Source organism: Mustela erminea, chromosome 4 (genome assembly GCF_009829155.1).
Source record: "Mustela erminea isolate mMusErm1 chromosome 4, mMusErm1.Pri, whole genome shotgun sequence".
NCBI lineage: Eukaryota > Metazoa > Chordata > Mammalia > Carnivora > Mustelidae > Mustela > Mustela erminea.
In genome coordinates, this window is record NC_045617.1 from 22,064,732 (window position 1) to 22,084,382 (window position 19,651).

At 41.2% G+C, this 19,651-nt stretch overlaps 2 protein-coding genes across 5 annotated transcripts in view; one reads left to right on the forward strand and one right to left on the reverse strand.

Moving 5' to 3' along the window:
- Positions 1–19,651, forward strand: part of METTL24 (methyltransferase like 24) — a 144,355-nt gene that overhangs the window by 45,393 nt on the left and 79,311 nt on the right. For all 4 annotated transcript variants that reach the window (XM_032338822.1, XM_032338819.1, XM_032338821.1 and 1 more), the window contains exon 4: positions 3,466–3,694. In XM_032338822.1, coding sequence (XP_032194713.1) covers positions 3,466–3,694 — 229 coding nt within the window. The remainder of the gene's footprint in view (positions 1–3,465; positions 3,695–19,651) is intronic.
- LOC116588118 (signal recognition particle 14 kDa protein-like) lies at positions 13,659–14,088 on the reverse strand. Its single transcript, XM_032338823.1, has one exon. The coding sequence runs from the start codon at positions 14,086–14,088 to the stop codon at positions 13,669–13,671; it is 420 nt and encodes a 139-aa protein (XP_032194714.1). The 3' UTR covers positions 13,659–13,668.

A 19,651-nucleotide genomic window follows, 5' to 3' on the forward strand; every position in this document is an offset into this window, starting at 1 on the left:
GCTCGATCCCAGGACCCTGGGATCATGACCCGAGCCAAAAGCAGATGCTTAACTGACTGAGCCACCCAAGTGCCCCTTAAAGTGCTTTATAAATACTTATTTATATACACAAATAGGACAGTGAAACATAGCCTGCCCCATGCTGTGTTGGATACTGTACTATGTATTCTGGGAATTCCAGACCCTACCTAACTTTCTAGTTTTCTCTCACTTCGAGCAGCATTTTATAGATCTGTCGGTCAGCCATCATCTCATTGCACAGCACATGGGATTCAGAAATAAGCAGAATATTACATTGCATGTTAGCTAAGTTGAATTTAAATAAAAACTTGAAGAAGTACCATTTGAATAAATGAAAGTAAGAATTACAGACCCTGATTCAGTGAGCACTGTTTATTATTTTCCAATTTAGTACACTTACATCTTAAATGTATTTTATTTAGTAAAAGTAACATAAATTAACCCCAAAAGGACAAATTTCAATATTTTCATTTTATTTAGGGTATCGTACAAAATAGTTCCTCACTATATGATGATGAACTTAAATATGTATGTGTGTGCTTATGGTGTCTCTGGTAGAGAACATTTGTACGTGTGCAGAGAATTTCTGGAAGGATACACAAAAAATTGCTAAGTGTGATTATCTCTAGAAATTAGTGGCCAAAATTTCTAGGGCTAGAACACTTCAGCTTTTCATTCTATCTATTTCTTTGAACGCTTTCTATGAGTATTGCTATTTTTTCATTATAAAAATTAGTTTAAATTGAAAACATACCAATATACAATAAAGTGCCTTACTAAAAAAAGTTAGTTACAGAAGTGTATGTGCTTAATTTAATTCTTAAATTTTTTTGAAGTCTTGATTAAAACACATGGTTTAGAGTGGAGAATGTTTCCTTGAAAACTATTTTGAAAATTCAGAGAAAGAAATTATTCACATTTCTCTACTCTAGAAAGTTTACATACAAATTATATTTAATGAGGACTTTCTTGATACAGTGTTTTCTTAGTAAAGTTACAAAACTGCCATTTTCCATGAGATGACCCATAAAACACTGGTTTGCTCATCTAAGTTTCAACATATACAATTAAGTGAAAAATTCCTTGGGCCAGGTGAATTTGGCAACATTCTGATCTATACAGAAAGAAATCTCTCTACTAAATAATGTATTGTCATTCTTATTCAATTCTTAGACATACAGTGCATGGCAGGTTTATAAGTTAGCTATTGCTGTATAACAAATCACTCTAAATTTCAGTAGCTTAAAACCATTATTTATTACGGCTTATATGTTTCCAAATCAGCTGGGCTTCTGTTGATTGAGGTTGGGCTTAGCTGGGAGACTTTCGTCAAGGTGTGGTAGGCCAACGGCAGTTCTGTTTTTCACAGAAGGCTGGTGGTGTCACAGAGGCTGGGGTACCTCTACGTTTCATGTCTTGTATTTTCCTGAGACAGCAAGTTTTCATCATGAGCATGATATGAGAGAGTGGACAGAAGTACTTAGAGCCTGAGCTCAGGACTGGTATACTGTCAGTTCCTTCCAAAAAGGAAATCATGTGGTCAAGCCAAAAAATCCTGCCAAAAAAGGGGCAGGAAGGGACACCCTGCCCATGATGAGCAGAGCATGGCAGTGGTATGGATGAAGGGTGAAGAATTAGAGCCAGCAAGTCAGTCTGCCACACCGGATTAGATGATGGAAAAATTGGGGGGACACTAGGATAGAGATGACAATGGGCTGATCTGGGTGAGTGCGATAAGAGATAAAAATTAGGAAACAGTATCTTTCGGGTAAAGGGAATGGTAGTGTTTGTGAGAAGAGTGCTAAATCTTCTAGCCAAAAGGGTAGAGAGAATTACAGGTAAGGGACAGCAGAAGGTTAACGTGCCATGGATCCAGTGAGGGGAAAAGCAGTGTAGTAGAAGTGAAGAGAAAACAAGGCAAGAAAAAGTATAATCAGAATGTCTAGGGGGAGGACCTCTGTGCCGAAGACTTATTTTAGTCAACTAAAATCAGGTAAATAATTGTTAGCCAGTGAGTTTGTATGTTTCCATATTACGAAACAATCTGAGACAGTAAAGTCTAAGAGAACGAAGCATTTCTGCATGGGGTTCAAGTTTGGTCGATGTATTATAGATACTCTGGGAGATTTTGGTATCTTAAATCACATCTAAATATAGTATTTCGGGCAAAGAAGCTGTAATCACCATTTAAAAAAATAATCCTCTTTCATTTAATTTCATGTTTTTTCATCCAAACTGATGCTTTAATCAAAGTGATGAATATAACTCCACCAAATACGTCTGAGTAATATGACAGAGTAAATTAAAAATGTGTTAATTATATGAGTGTTCTGCATGATATGTTACATACTGCGTTCGTAGGTACAGCTAATTCAAAATTTCTTCCTCCTGTTGATGTGACTTTAAGTGAGGTATCTCTTCTATTTCTTGAGTAGAACCGCATAGAGTTGCCTTTTCTTTAGCTGTACTATTTTATTTTATTTTTTGTTTAGCATTATTATCATCAAACACACCTTATTTATTCAGCTCTTTGATGTATGAGGTCAATTAAGGTAAACCCATAGGTAGTTGCCTGTAGGACATCTTCTGATATGTTAAATGTCCTCATAAGGCAGGGCTGATTTCCTCTATTATTGTTCTAATTGCTGCTTTCATTTTTATTTTTTTTATTTAATTTTTTTCCCAGTGTTCCAAAATTCATTGTTTATGCACCATACCCAGTGCTCCGTGTGATATGTGCCCTCCACGATACCCATCACCAGGAAGCTGTACTATTTTTTTTTAATGATTTTATTTATTTATTTGAGAGAGAGAGAGAGAGAGGGCATGAGAGGAGAGGGGTCAGTGGGAAAAGCAGACAGGGAGTCTGATGTGGGACTCGATCCCAGGACTCCAGGATCATGACCTGAGCCGAAGGCGGTCACTTAACCAACTGAGCCACCCAAGCGCCCTGGAAGCTGTACTATTTTAAAACGCATTCCATTTCTAAGGAAGTCAGGCCTCATGCATCGTGGCCATTAGAATGGAGACAAAGTACCTCATTAGCAAACTGCACCTCTCCCTAAGGGAACAGATCCCAGCGCTCATATTTTTGACGTCTTCTGAGAAAGCCTCTTAAGATCACTGGATCGTCTTGTTTCGTTGCTGCTATGATTCACATTTTTGTAAAAAATTAATTTGGCATGCCTCTGCATGTTTGAACATGTGCTTTGCTGGTCTGCATTTAGCAGATGATGTCTCTGCTTGCTTGATACCCAGAAGCTCTTAGCTCTAATGCTTTTTGTGATAGAAGAAGGTTTATTGACTGTGTGCAGTTAGCCATGTGTTAAAACAGGAGAAAGCTTGGTAAGGGTAAGAAAATTGGCCTGAGAATCGTCTTGTCAATCCAACACTTTTGCTTCGTATTGCTTTGTTCTTACTGATTTCCATCCTCTTTCTTTCTAGGCTGGGGAGTGACGATACACAGTTTGAGGTTAGCTTGGCCAACAGTGGATGCGAAGTCCATCGTTTCGATCCTAGCGTGAAGTCGGCTCATCTTCTGAAGAGTCAGCGCCTCTGGTATCACCGCTTGTCCATCGACTGGCGGGACCCACACCCAGCTGTGGCGGCCCAAAACCCGTATAGCAACACCAGAAAGCTGGGCACCATTTTGAATGAATTTGGGCATCACAAGGTGAGAGTTTTCATTTGATTGCATAATGAAATTAAGTGAACAGACTCATGAACTTGAAAAAAAAATGCAAACCCAGAATTGGACAGTCGAGAATCCAGTTTCAAACTTCGTGATGATCGCCCGTCATTATTTATAGAGTCAGCTCGGTAGACATAAAGTTTTGGCAAAGATTGAGGTCTTTAAGTTGATTTGTAGATCGCGGTTGCTGTTGGGTAGTGCTAGGGTTTTGGCTAAGACTGGGCAAGGAAGTGAGAAGCCTACTTCTGGCAGGGGCTCAAAAGGCCCATTTTCATTTGGCAATCGACTTAAAATGTTCAGATAGAGCAAACTACTTATGCCAATCCCAAATACAAAGTAATCGGGGCCAGGTTTTTGTTTGATAAGAGATCGCCCACATATTGTGTTTCTCACTGCTGTAGCAACTGTCTTGAGTCTCCAGGCTCTGGAAGGCCAGAACATACGTTATGTCTGATTAAAATGAACTTTGTAAAATGAAATGGACATTCTGTGTGTTGCAACGGATAAAATTATGTCGAAAGATGTCAGATCTCTGCAAGTGTCTTCTTGTGAATGGATAGCAAAAACAAACTCAGTCTTTGAACCGTGTTCCTTGAAAGCAAAATTTTTGGTGTAGACCTGAGGCAATTGCACTCTGTAGGCAAATACTAGATAGTTCTCCTGAGTGTAGTTGGCCTGTGTTGGTTTGCCAACCCTTCCCGGGCTTGGCCTATTTTACCTTCCTGTTCTCAGCCAGAGATGACATGTGATTTAGAACATGCCAGAATGGGTGTTTCTGAAAAACAGCGTACATGGAATTCAATTTTAAACTTGAGTTGCCTGCCTGATCTTTAATACAAGGGCTTTTCCTCATTGTGTTTTTTTACTCCTCCTCCTCTTGCTCCTCGTCCATTTTTTTTTTTTTAAACTCCCTTTAATTGGACAGCAGGCGCTTCTTCAAGAACCACTTCAAAGAATTTTGCTGCTCTTCTAACATGTGATTAACGACTGATTTGTATTTTGTTCTGCCATTGACAGTAACTAGCATTTAATGATTAGGAGACTCAATGCAACATACACAGGATTTGGGGGGTAAGATCTTCAAACAGAAACTGAAGTGGGAGCATTTTTCAGAACTTTATTTTATTTTTGCCACTTATTGCCTTCAGAGACCTGTGGGGGTTTTTTTGTGTTTTTTTGTTTGTTTGTTTGTTTGTTTTTAATTTTTTTCCTTACAGCTGAAAATTACAGGCTTGATTCTCTAATATGTCAACTCTTGGTGATTCAGACAGCTAGCTACAGATTCTTTGTGTTCATTTGGGACTCCTGTTGCTCCTCCTTAAGGCTCTTTATTCCCTGGCCCTATCTGCCCTCACCCTTCAAAGAATAGACTTTGTCGAGACTGCTTTTTTGGAGAATATTTCAGCAAAAGATTTGGTAAATGTGAGGATAAAATAAGGCTTTGAAGAATGACCCGTGGATAAAATACATCCAAGCCACATTTCCTATGAAAATGTGTTTTCAAATAATTAGGTATGCACCGGAATTGTGTTTGTTTAACTCCGTAGGAGCCACAGTGGGCAAAGTTTTATGCTGAGGATGAAGCATGAGATCTTTTAATGAGATCTTTTATGCTGCTCCTGGGACAGCAGAAATATTTACAGTAGTACCTAAAAAGGATAAATGTTTTAAAGGATGTTTTTAATATTCCTAAGGCTACTTATTTTTATTAAAAACATTAGTAATGACACCTAAAAATGGTTGAGATGGTAAATTTTATGTTATGTATATTTACCACAAAAAAAAAAAAAAAAAGAACACGAAAGCGATCTGGGCCAGAATTGCCAAGTATATATTTGCTGCTTTAAAAATGATCCTGGGTTTGTGGGATCAAGCCCCACATCGGGCTCTCTGCTCAGCAGGGACCCTGCTTTTTCCTCTCTCTCTCTCTTCCTGCCTCTCTGCCTACTTGTGATGTCTGTCAAATAAATAAATAAATATTTTTTAAAAATTCCGTATGGAGGATTTTGAAAGATTCTGATATTCTTTCCTAGGTATTGTTTTGGTTTGTTTGTTTGTTTTGGCAAATGCTTTAAAACAAAACAGCAAAAATGAAACCCATCAGTGAGTGATTGCTTCCATTAGGAACAGGCCTCTAGAAGCTATGTGGTACCAGATAAAAGGAAACTTCATTTCTGGCCTGCAGCAGGCAAGGTCTGTTTTCATTTTCCTGCATGTGTACGGACAGTGGTAAAGAGGAGGTAGCCCTGGCGGGGAAAGCAAGTCGAAAACTCTCACACACATGTCTGTCCTTGAGTCTGCCTTCTTCACTCATTTCTTCTGCTACCGACTTTAGAAACCAGAAGGGTTTTTGTTGTGTTATTTTCACCTCATGATGTAAAACTGTTTCATACAGTTAGGAGGTGTTTTCTAGGGGAAGCCGTGATTTTTCTTCTTTTTATTCATCCGTAGATTCCAGCTACTCAGGCCAAAAGGAAAAGCCAGACTCTGAGCGGTTGACAGAAAGACGCATAGGGCTTTTGTTCTGCTTTGAAAACTCTTGGGTAATTTTAGTTGCCAGCTGTAAATCAAAAACATTTCTAAAGCATCAGGTGAGAGCAGCAGCATCAGCAAAAGTGGAAGAACCAGAAAGCCAAGTCTGGCAGGGAATCCTATCACCTGGGTGGAGCATTATTAATGATCAGCTGGCTTCTCCTTGCTGATGTGCTTGTTGCTGTAACGATGCTTAAGAATTTTTCCAGAACAGGACTGGGTGTATCGAGTCTGAAATTTCTGCTCATATTAATCATGATGTGTGCTTTTTCCCCCTAAAGCCTTTATTACACAGAGTACCCTAAATGATCCAGGCTGATTGAGAAATTATTACTTTCAGTCTTAACCATGCCATTGATCGTATGAGTAACAGTACTGCCTTAGAGGTTACCTCTGGAAGCTCGGTGATTGACGTTTGAAGCACCCATTCTCACGTTAGTTAGTTAATTATTATTATTATTATTTTCATTAGTATTTGGCACCGATTGAGTCATTTAATTGCTCTGGTGCTCCGTTTCATTGCCAGTGTAATAGGGACCACGATCCTTCCCAAATGGATTGTTTTTGAGAATTCGATCAGAGAGCGCAGTGTGACTTAAAAATAATTGTAAACTCGGGGGCGCCTAAAGCCTCTGCCTTTGGCTCAGGGCATGATCTCAGGGTCCTGGGATCAGCCTCCAATCAGGCGCTCTGCTTGGCAGGGAGCCTGCTTCCCGCCCACCCCCTCACCCTACCTACTTGTGATCTCTGTCAAATAAATAAATAAAATCTTTTAAGAAATGATTTTAAACTCAAAGAGTTTTAATGAACAGTTTTTCAGTAAGTCTTCACAAAATTTTATAGAAAGCCTTTCTTTTTTCTTTCTCTTTGTTTTCTCGGAAAATATATCAGATTCCCCAGGAAATTGATAACCGCACCTAATTCAACTCAAGAGTTTTTAATGAAAGCTTTGTGCGGAAACTGAAGGGCAATTGGTTCTTCAGAGGGGGTCGTAGACAATTGGGACTGTTTGCTGCCCCGGGGCCCGGAACAGCTTTGCTGGCGATCGTGTAGAAAGTAAACACTGTGCTGTAGAGAAATTAAATAAACTGCTGAGAATTAATACGGAGCAGAAGCAGAAGCAGAGCGCGGGGCCTGGGGCCGCGGGTGGGATGGCTGCGTGGGGGCGGGTCCCCGACTCCTCCACCCCCACGGGGGCGGGCTGTCCCCCACTACCCTCGCTGGAGGGGCGGGGCCTGAGTCCCTGGGCCTGGAGCTCCACACCCTGCACCAGACCTCAGTTCTGTCCTGCGGTAGGTAGGCAGGTGCTGTGCTGCAGAGAAGGGGCGCTTTGAAATTGAGCCACAAAAACGTTCCCTTTCCTTTTGCTTATTACTTGAGCAAATTATAAACAAGATGTTGATAGCGCCTTAGAGTGAAAGGCTTCTTGGGAAGAATACTCCGGCTTTGCTGGTGGAAATGGAAAATGGTAGACTCAGGAAGAAAATTTCTCTGTATGGGTATATTATGTCACTCTTCATTCCTGGAAATTTCCTTTGCCTTAAATTCTCCTTTGTTTGCTGTTAGTTCTGCTGTACAGTTTTTTTTGTTTGTTTGTTTTGTTTTGTTCTGTTAAATATTTATATGAAATATCATTCTAGATTCCTCTATTTTCTTTTTTTTTAAATTTTCAGCATAACAGTATTCATTATTTTTGCACCACACCCAGTGCTCCATGCAATCCGTGCCCTCCATAATACCCACCACCTGGTACCCCAACCCCAACCCCCCCCACCCCTGCCGCTTCAAACCCCTCATATTGTTTTTCAGAGTCCATAGTCTCTCATGGTTCACCTCCCCTTCCAATATAGTTTTAGTTCATGTCCTTTGTATTCTCCTTCTCTTACAAATCTAACTTTTCGGTTTGTATTTGGCATGGGGGTACATTTTCCCTTAAACTTTCCTTTAAGTCAACTTTAAACTGACTCACCTTTCTTAGAATTATTGGAGAAGTAGTACCCATGGACTCAAGAGTAAACTGTGGCTTAGTTATGTTTTCTAATACATGTTAAAAATACCTAACAAACAGAAGATTTTGAAATGCTTATTTGTAGCGCCTAAATCATATTTCATGTCATTTTGGCTCATATTTAATGTATAGGTGAATCACCGGGGAATCTAATTAAAATGCAGACGTTGGTTCTGAAGTTCTGGGGTGTGTCCTGAGATGCGGCATTGTGGCATGCTCTCAGGCTCTGGTGAGACTGCTGCTTGGGGAACTATACCTTGAATAGCAAGACCTGTACGGTAGTCTGAGTAACACAGGAGCAGAGGGTGTTTACTAGTAATGGGTGTCTTCCAAGAGGCCTGGCACTGGACCACTTTATTTTAGTTTATTTCATTTTATTTTATATTTTATTTTATTATTTATTTCAGTGAGAGAGGGTGAGCACAGGGGGGAGGATCAGAGGAAGAATGAGTGTGAGAAACCCAAGCAGACCCCCCGTGGAGCCGGGAGCCAGGCCCTGGGCTCCTTCCCGGGACATGGTGATGAGACCCCGGCCAAAACCAAGAGTCTGCCACTCAACTGACAGGGCCATCTGGACACCCCTGGACCACCTTGTGTTCCGACGTCCGCCACCCTCAGCCTGAGTCCCTGCCAAGGGTGGTATGAGGCACTGATGATGTCCTATGCTTCAGATCATTTTTCCATTTCTGTGCCAGCCTCTACCAGATTTCGGTTTCAAACTTGCTTGTTTCTTGGAACAAAGTTTTTTCCTCGGGAGGGACATTCCTTTATAAAAATGTCTCCCAGGCACCTGGGTGGCTCAGTGGTTTGGGGCCTCTGCTTTTGGCTCGGGTCATGATCTCAGGGTCCTGGTATCAGGCCCCAAATCAGGCTCTCTGCTCAGTGGGAAACCTGCTTCCTCCCTCTCTCTCTGCCTGCTTCTCTGCCTACTTGTGATCTCTGTCTGTTGAGTAAATAGATAAAATCTTTAAAAAAAAAAAAATGTCTCCCAGTGGTCTCCCATACCAGTTCAAGGCCCAGACATGCCCCAGTCCTAGGTGACTCGTGGTTTACTCTCCAGTTAGATCCCTGCCTGTCAGAGGTATGTTCCTAACGAAGGAGCATATGGCTTAAGTGCAGGACTCCATCATTAGGCTCTCATCCCAACTACCTAGGGAAGTGCTCAGGAAATATATAAGGTACATGACCTCACTTTCTACCCAGCATCTTCCTAAATAAAACGTGCAGGTAATGAAGTTTGGATGCTTGATCTTTTCACACAGCCCACCGCAGAATTCCGAAGTGGCAGCTAGACCATCCCGAAGCCTTAGCCACTGACGTTCAGGATACTTGGATGGAAAACACCATGGCAACAAGATATGCTATGGTAAAGGTAGAAATCCAGGTGACTCTTTTAGGGCCCAGAGCAGTCTTCCGTGTAGACTTGTTTATATTACTTTTCTAGAGAGAGGTGTGTATCTTCTGTGTCTTTGAAGGCAACTTCGTCTTGCAGAAATGCTATTTAATCATGACAAGCCTGCGTTTCTGCGAAATAAGCCAGTAGCAATTTAGGAATAATGAGTCAGCTACGCTCCTGAATTGCAATTTGAGATGTAGAGACATTTTTCTGTCCCCATCAATCTGTAGTACACCTAAAGGACAAACCAGCTTGGGAACGGGGGTCTAGAACTTCGGCACTCAACACGTAGGAAATGAGTTTTGGCTTTTTACCCTTTTTCACTTATCTATAATGGTAAGATTTGCTGTGAAGCAAATTTCTGGGCTCGTAGTGATTTTTCAGACCATTCAGAATTAGCTAGCATGCAGGTTATAAAGCCTGTTAGAAGAACGAGTTAGGTGCCTCTGGATCTAGCAGTGGTATGTGTTTTCCTTGGGCAGAAGCCATGACTGGTGAGTCGTGCGTGAGCAGTGCTCCCGAGTCTGGACACCCACTCCCATCTCTACAACCGAGTGGTTCTCAGGTTGCCCTGTAAGCATTGGTAACACTGGAAAACAAACCAAAATTAACAGCATAAGCAAAGGATCCCATCAGCTAGGGACCTTGATTAAAACTTCGAACCCAGGGGCACCTGGGTGGCTCAGTGGGTTAAAGCCTCTGCCTTGAGTTCAGGTCATGATCCCAGGGTCCTGGGATCCAGCCCCACATTGGGCTCTCTGCTCAGCAGGGAGCCTGCTTCCTCCTCTCTCTCTGCCTGCCTCTCTGCCTACTTGTGATCTCTGTCTGTCAAATAATAAATAAATAAATCTCTAAAAAAAAAACCCCAAAAGCACCTGGGTGGCTCAGTGGGTTAGAGCTTCTGCCTTCGGCTCAGGTCATGATCCCAGGGTCCTGGGATCGAGCCCCACATGGGGCCCTCTGCTTGGTGGGGAGCCAAATTTCTCTGCCTGCTTCTCTGCCTACTTGTGATCTCTGTCTGTCAAATAAGTTAAAACAACAACAACAACAACAACAATAAAAACTTCGAAGCCAGAACCAACCTTAGAGATTCTCACTTAGTTGGTCTGTCATGGAGCCCGGGAAGCTGCCTTTTCAACTGACCCACCCCAACTCTAACCCAGGTAATAGGAAGATCACCCTGGGAGGGGCCTCAGCATGTAGAGAGGGCTGTAGGGACTCAGCTTTCCCTTTGCAAATCTCCCCTCCCCTCGTGTGTGGGAAACCCTTTAAATAAGAAGGGGGTTGAGAGTCTATCCACTTCTGCAGCCTCCTTCTCTGTCTCTTCACTGAGTTCCTATGTCCTCTGTGCCTCGCTGTTCCTATGAGAAGGTGTGGGATATGAGCCGTGACTCTTTGAGAAGGTTGTACAGGCCAATACGCTATATCGGTGAGAGAAATGAACGAAGAATTTTAAGGAGAGCAGAATTATGATATGTAAAACAAAGCATTTTGATTGAGTGTTGCATTTTTGAGATTTTCAAAGGCACCTGCCATTATTACAAAAGGGGAGGGTTCCACTCCTGCAGGAAATGAGCCTCTGGGGATCTGGTATTTGGTTTTCTTCTCTGCTGTGTACCAGGGGAGGGTGTAGTTGTCTGAGGATTTTGTCATTTTGGCAAAGTTTTGGGAAGGGGAGCCAAAGGAGTCCTGAGGGAGCAGAGGGGCTGTAAGCTTCGGGACCGGTGAAGGTTTCCCTCTATGTGACTTTCTTTTGCACAGAATGTTTTGTTCAGTGTTACACAGCCCAGTTTCACCGGGTCATGCAACTCTGCCAGTTCCTCTCTCTTGTGTTAGAAAGTGCTTAATGCCTTTTGACAGTAAGAGGCCCCAGAACTTGCTAATCTATTGGTGAATCCTCTGAGGGAGTGTATTCCTGAACAAACCCTGTGAGGTCACACCCCGGCCAGCCATTTCTGACCCGGGAACTCAGCTATGCCAGTGCTCAGAGGTGCCCTGCTTAACCAGCCACCCATGAAACAAGCTCCAGGGACTTGGGGGAAAAGTGGCCATGGTTTTATTTGGAGGTAAAAGCTGATTTATCTTCCAGCCAGCGAGGAAGGTGTCACTTGCCACTTTTTAGTTAAAAACATAAGGACATTATAAAAACACTGATTTCCTAGCATGGAGTGGCATTCAACAGTTTTGCAATTAAAATGATAATGAAACATTTCTTGTGAGAGCCTCTCTTTAAAATCAGCACGCCATTAGAAGGAATTATGTAAAGCAGCCTCTCTGTTCCAAGTTTTATTTTAAGATTTAATTTATTCCAGATTCTGCAGGAAAAAACCATCCATGTGACAAGCCTGCTAACAGATGTCAATTTAGTTTTATAGCACATGCCTGCACTTCAGAGTCAGAAAATGGAGATAATTCATTTCGCCTGCTGTTTATTACATGACACAGCTTCGTAACACTACGCCCTGGAGGATAGCTGATTAATAACTTACGGGCAGGCAACTTATCACCTGCTTTCGTCTTCGGCAGTGTTGATTGTAAGCCTTATTTCACATTACCCTTTTGGATTAAGAGAGGTTCTGGAAAGAGCAAAGGTGACAAAAATGGATTTTTCTCTTTTAATTTCATCTAGGTCGAAAGACAGATTATATGGTGATAAAGAGAAATAAGAGAAAAAATAAAAATTACTCAACCCGAAAGAACGAAATCTCTATTATGTTTTTTTGTGTGGGGGCGCTTGGCTGGCTCAGTGGGTTAAGCCTCTGCCTTTGGCTCAGATCGTGATGTCAGGGTCCTGGGATCGAGCCCCCGCATCGGACTCTCTGCTTAGCAGGAAGCCTGCTTCCCCCTGTCTTTCTGCCTGCCTCTCTGCCTACTTGTGATTTCTCTCTCTCTCTCTCTCTCTGTCAAATACATAAATAAAATCTTAAAAAAAGTTTTCTGTGTGTGTGGTGTTGGTAGATAAGACAAAGTAGTTCTGTAGGGTAAATACTATATCAGAATCAGCCATAGTAGGGACTCTTCCCTTCTTCAAAGTCACAGGGTCCACTTCACTATGTTGACATGCCATAGTAATTATTGGTTTATATGTCGGTCTTCTGTTCGTATTCCCATCTCTCTGTCCAGTCCTTTCATCCATCCATCCCTTCCTCCATTCATCTATCCATTCAATAAATATTTGTTAAATATCTTCCATATGCAAGTACCTGTGCTTAAATAATGAAACTACAGGGAAAAAAGTGTCTCTCTTTTTTTCAAAGATTTTATTTATTTATTTGAGAGAGAGAGAAAGAGAGAAAGCTCATGTGTTCCAGCACACACATGTGCTTGGGCCAGGGGGAGGGGCTGATGGGGAGGGAGAAGGAAAGGGAAACAAGGAGAGAATCCCAAGCAGACTCTGTGCTGAGCGTGGGTCCCTGTGCGGGACTGGATCCCATGGCCGTGAGATCACGACCGGAGCCGAAGCCAAGAGTCTTTTTTTTTTTTTTTTAAAGATTTTATTTATTTATTTGACAGACAGAGGTCACAGGTAGGCAGAGAGGAAGAGAGAGAGGAAGGGAAACAGACTCCCTCTCTCAGGCTGAGCAGAGAGCCTGATGCGGGGCTCTATCCCAGGACCCTGAGATCATGACCTGAGCCTAAGGCAGAGGCTTTAACCCACTGAGCCACCCAGGTGCCCCAAGAGTCATCTGTTTAACTGACTGAGCCACCCAGGTGCTCCAAGTCTCTTTTTGATTAGGAAATTTTAAAAAATGCGGTAAAATATATGTAACATAAAATTTACTATCTTAACTATTTTTCAAAAAAATTTTTTGTGGGTAAATACAAGTTTAATGATCCACGGCTCTTCACCTGGATGCAGAGATTTTATAATCCCAGGATATACAACCATGCAACACAGACCCATCAGCCAATTCTAAAATAAACTTGGCTTTTTACAACTGTCCTGTAACCACTCAGCCCTTCTTCCATCCAAAATGACCCTCAACCCACCTGAAAATTTATTGTAGGGGAGCCAGAAACCTAGCTTTGAGGCCAACAGTAAAAACCATAGGAAAAATAAGTAATTCGGTGGTTAGTTGGTGAAAGCAGGGTATCTAGAACCCTTCCCTGTGCTGCTTTGCTCTTCCTGCTGTCATTCTTTCTGGCCCCCTCCTTCAGCCCATCCGTGTTAACTCCTGGTAGGTTTGAGTAAGCCAGCCATCTGAAACTCGGGTTCCCTTCTTTGGAGCTCGCCATGGTGCTGATCTTCTCTTTCCCATCAGGAGCTCTGAACAGACACTTGTCCAAGGGCTCAAAGCCTTCTACAGAGCCTTTCCTTGGAATGGGTTTAGTGCGACCATCATACTTCTTCTGGGTGATGAACACACTGCCTGACAACTGGCATTTCTTCAAGAGTCTGGTCAGCTGTGTCCCGAACTGCTCGGTCTCTGGCAGCGCCATTCTAGGGCAGCTAGCTCCCTTGCCCAGCTTAACTGTCTTTGAGGGTATAGTAATGCTAAGTATTGATCTCCCTCAAGCTTAAGGTGGGGTTATGTACTGATAAACTCATTGTAAAGTCAATGTAAGTTGAATGTACATTTAACACACCTCACCCACAGGACGTCATAGTTTAGCCTAGCCGAACCTAAAGGTGCTCAGAACAATTAACTAATCTACAGTTGGGGAAAATCATCTAACGCAAAACTTATTTTATAATAAAATGTTGGCTATGACATGTAATTTATTGAATACTGTTCTGTAAATGAGAAACAGAGTCGTTGAATGGGTACACAATGGTTATAAGTATATGGGTTGTTGATCCTTGTAATCATGTGGCTGACTGGGAGCTGGATGGAGGATCCCACTCCAGACCACTAGCCTGGGAAAAGATCAAAATTAGAATAGAATATGGTTTCCACCAAATGCATATTGCTTGTGCACCATTGTAAAATTGAAAAATCATTAAGTTGAACCATTGTCAGTTGGGAGCCATCTGTATACCCACATCGATGTGCACCCAATCTCTAGAACACTTTCATCTTGCAAAACTGAAAGTCTCTTCCCATTAAACCTTAATTCCACCCCCACCCTGTAGCCCTTGGCTACCATCTTTCTATTTTCTCTTTCAATTATTTTGATTATTCTAGGTACCTCACATAAGTGAAAGCATGGGATGTTTGTCTTTCGTCACTCGTTTATTGCACTCAGCACAATGTCCTCAGGTTTTATCCATGTTGTAGCATGTGATAGGTTTTCCTTGTTTTTTTAAGGCTGAATAATATTCCCTTGCATGTATAGGCCACATTTTGTTTATCTGTCCATGGACCATGGGGTTGCTTCTGCCTCTTGCCTATTGTGAGTAATACTGCTATGAGTATGTGTGTACACGTATCTTTTTAAGACCCAGCTTTCAGTTCTTTTGGATACATACCCAGAAATGGAATTGCTGCATCCTATGGGAATCTATTTTTAATTTTTTTGAGAAACTGCCTTACAGTTTTTCAGAGTGGCTGTACCATTTTACATTTCCATAACCAAGTCTCTTAAGATTTAACATGTAGCTAAAAAGCCAGACATGTGATCCTGTAATGAGTGCTACGAAGAAGTGTGATGCGCTACGGGAGTATTTAATAGAGAAATCCAATCCCAGATGCCATTTACTTTTGTATTCCTGACGTCTAGTCCATAGCGGGGACTTGATAAGGTGGATATCCCGTGGTGCTTAGACCCTTTCCTTTGTTTCTTTCCTGATATCCTGCTGTCCTCTGTTCTGCAGAAATGGCACTGGAGGGTTGGGAAAGAACTGAACAGATGACTACCTTTGCCTTGGTTGCCTCTGTTGATCTCTGGCAAGAGTATGGAAAGTATTTTGTAGTAGTGATCTTTTTCTTATTCTTTATCTCATCTAATACTCAAAGATGTTGAGATCTTTCCACCAGCTCCATCCCTGCCTTTTCTTTGGGGGAGAAAAGAGAAAGCTGCCTACAGATGTAAGATCAAAGTGTAGTGGAGTGAGGGAGTGGTGGGTATTCAGGGAGAAAATGTTCTTTCTATTCTTAGAACACTGCTTCTAGTCCCTAAAGAATTTTGTTCTGTAATGATAGCAAAAGGGCCTCTTGCTCATTTTCTCATTTGGCTTAAATCAGTAGCATTTTGCTCAATTCCATGCTATTTATAGATATCTTAAATTGCAATTTAATTCTTGAGATTTTTAAAGGGAATTTGAGATCTTCAAAATGTATAGGCATTATATTTGGAGATTCTTAACTTCTTGCCTCTGGCTTTATAAAAGGAATTTGTTTCTCTGACCCCCCAAGCCAATGAAATACATAGTTATTATTCTACCCAGTTTTTCGTTTTGTAGGCAATTGAGACAAAAATGGGGCCACAGAAATATTTGGCACAGCTCTTTCCTTTGAAATTTATATTGGTTTTGCTGTTTGCCATGGCAGTATTATGATGATAAAGTGCAGAGATCCAATTATCTGTCTGAAATAAGTCCTGAGGGGTTCCCACAGTTGCCCCACTCATGGTATTAGCACAGGAAAATAATATTGGTGGCATTAACAGAATGCTGTTTTGGGGCAAGTGGCTGGTATTGGGCTGTGTTGTCCAGCGGTAGGGTCGGTGGCTCTCAGCCAAAAAGACCCTGCCACCAGCTCTATCTTCTGTTCGTTGTGTGTACAGCACAAGTGAGTTAAGCCTTCTGAGCCATGTTTTCTTTTTCTGTGAAATTGGGATGATAATACTGTCTGCGCAAGACAATAGGGGTTAAAGACAAAAAGTCTGTAAAGAACCTAACACGATGCCTGGTCAGTTGGTCCCCAGATGGGAGCTGTTTTTTAAATAGTTACTAAGTTGGACTGATTGGAATGGTTTTAGGTAGTATTCAGATACCTGGAACGGAGTATTATGGTTTGGGCCATTTGGTATATTTTATTGTTCTCTGCTTTCTTAATAATAGTGGGGAATCTCTAATAGGTCAGTGTTTACTCCAGAAAATGTTAAAGAGAATTCATGTTCTGGAATGGATTTTGGAAGTCCTTAGAACACAGCAGTATGAATCGGATGTCCACACACCAGTGCAATTGTCTGTTGGATCGATCTTCCTGCGGTGATGGTCAAAAATGTAGTTGGTGTGCATTTCAGATAGTCCACCTGCTTCGTGACATTGGTAGAAATCTTGTAGTTCAGTCATCTTCCCCATGTCCGTCTCTGGGGCATAGTACTTAAAGTCCCACAGGCTTATTGAGGATATTGTTGGGAAATCACTTGGCTGGTGAGCACTGATGTCTTTGGAAGTATTTATGTAGCAATGATTCTTTAAGACTTCAATTACATTTGCCTTATGATGTTGTATTTTCTCTAGGTTGACCTCTCTGTCTCTGAACCCCCCTGTTAGATCATTTTGCCTTCTTTTTGGAGACATACCCATTATAATACCAACAGTTGGCTGAACTAAGTGCTCAGGAATATTCCAGATAACTAAATTTTCTTACTAAGTGAAAAAGGTGCTATTGCTCATTTCTGTGCTCCCTACTCTGGTAACTATGATGGAACTCAGCTGTTGAGTGAGGTCTCAATGCAGTTTTCCAACTTCTTCCTTACCTACCTACAAGTATTCTATGCTCTAGCCTCATGAGGCAGTTTGAGTTCGAAGTTGCCTGAAGTTTCTCACCCCATGGAGCTTCAGTCGTAATTCTTTTTATCACTAATATTCTCTCAGTTTCTGAGCAAATCAAAGTCTCACCTGTCTTTCAAGTGCTAGTCCGAATGCTCTCTCATCCACAAAGCTGTTCTTAAAACCATTTAAGATTTTTAAATTACATAAGTGGTATTTCTCCACTGTAGAAAATTTAGATCATAGAGAACACAGAAAGTAAAAGGGGGACAATTAAAGTCACATGTAATTCTACCATAAAAATAACAACTACTAATACATATATTTCTTTTCTTTTAGACTTTTTCTTACTATGGTAAATATATTTTCACAGAATTTAAGTAAGATCGTACTGTGTATGCTATCTAATTATTTCCTTTCTGTTATGGACTTTATTTTTTTAGAGCATTTTAGGTTCACAGCAGAATAGAGGGGAACGTATGGAGATTTCCCAAACGCCCCTGCCCCCCATAAGCACAGCCTCTCCTGTTATCAACACCACTACCCCTGCCCCCCTCACCCCCGACTAGAGCAGTACAGTTGTTATAACTGATGAACCTACGCTGACACATTGTAGTTACCGAAAGTCTGTAGTTGATGTTACAGTTCACTCTTGGTGGTGTACCTTCTGTGGGTTTGGACAAATGTATCAGGACATGTATCCATTATCATGGTCTCATGCAGAGTAGTTTCTCTGCCCTAAATATCCTCTGTCTCTGCCTATTCACCTCCCCCTCCCACTTCCCTAAACTACTGGCAACCATTGATCTTTTTACCATCTGCTTAGTTTTTCCCTTTCTAGATTGTCATACAGTTTAGATGATCAAGTATGTGGTCTTTTCAGATTCACTTCTTTCACTTCATAAAATGCATTTGTTTCCTCTGTGTCTTTTCATGGCTTGATAGCTCATTTCTTTTTAGCCTTGACCAATATTCCGTCTCTGGATGTGCCACAGTTTATTTATGTATTCACCCACTGAAGGACATCTTGGTTGCTTCCCAGTTTTGACAATTATGAATATACCTGCTATAAATATCCACGGGCAGGTTTTCACGTGAACATGTTTTCAATTCCTTTGGATCGTATGTCAAGAGTCTGTTTAGTTTCGTAAGAAACTACCAAACTGTCTTCCAAAGTGGCTGTACCATACCATTATGCATTCCTATCAGCAGTGGATGAGGATTCCTGTTCATCCTTCCCAACATTTGCTGTTGGCAGTGTTCCAGATTTTGGTCATTCTAATAGGGCTTTGTGCTCTCTCATAGTTGTTTTAACATACATTTCTCTGATGACATGTGATGTGGAGTATCTTTTCACTTGCTTATTTACCGTCTGTAGATCTTCTTTGGCAAGTTGTTGAGGTCTTTGGTTCATTTTTTTTTTTAAATTGTTGAATTTCAAGAGTTCCTTGTATATTTTGGATAATAATTCTTTACCAGATGTGTCCTTTGTAAATGTTTGGGTTTTTTTTTTCCTAGTCTGTGGCTTATCTTTTCATTCTCTTGACATTTGCTTTCACAGAATAGAAATTTTTAAATTTCAGTGAAGTCCAGATTATCAATTCTTTCTTTCATGGATTGTGCTTCCGAATTACATGTGACTAAGTAATTCTTTTTTTAAAATTAAATTTTATTTTATTTTTCAGTGTTCCAAAATTCATTGTTTACGCACCACACCCAGTGCTCCATGCAATACATGCCCTCCTTAATACCCACCACCAGGCCCACCCAACCTCCCACCCCCTCTCCTCCAAAAATACCTCAGTTTGTTTCTCAGAGTCCACAGTCCCTCCTGGATTGTTAAACCCAAGGTCATCTAGATTTTCTCCTCTGCTATCTTCTTGGAATTTTATATAGTTTTGTGTTTCACATTTAGGTCTGTCATCCATTTTGAATTAATTCTTGTGAAGGTGTAAGGTCTATTTTTAGATTTTCTCTCTCTCTCTCTCTCTTTTTTTTTTTTTTTTTTTTGCATATGGAGATCTAGTTGTTTCAACACCATTTGTTGAAAGACCATATTTTCCTCCAATGCTGTCTTTTGCTCCTTTGCCAAAAATCAGTTGACTCTATTTATTTGTGAATCTGTTTCTAGGCTATTTTGTTCCATTGATTTGATGGTCTATACTTTTGTCAATACCAATCTGTCTGGATGACCGTAGCTTTATAGTAAATCTTGAGGATGGATACTGTCAGTCCTCCAGCTGTGTTCCTCTCTTTCAATATTGCACTGGCTAGTCTGGGTCTTTGTCTTTCCATATAAACTTCAGAATTAGTTTGTTGATATCCACAAAATAAGTTGATGGAACTTAGATTGGGACTGTGTTGAATCTATATCAAATTAGGAAGAACTGCTATCTTGACAGT

Coding starts and splice junctions, on each gene's coding strand:
- LOC116588118 (XM_032338823.1), bottom strand. CDS start 14,088: ATGGCGCTGCCAGAGACCGAGCAGTTCGGGACACAGCTGACCAGACTC.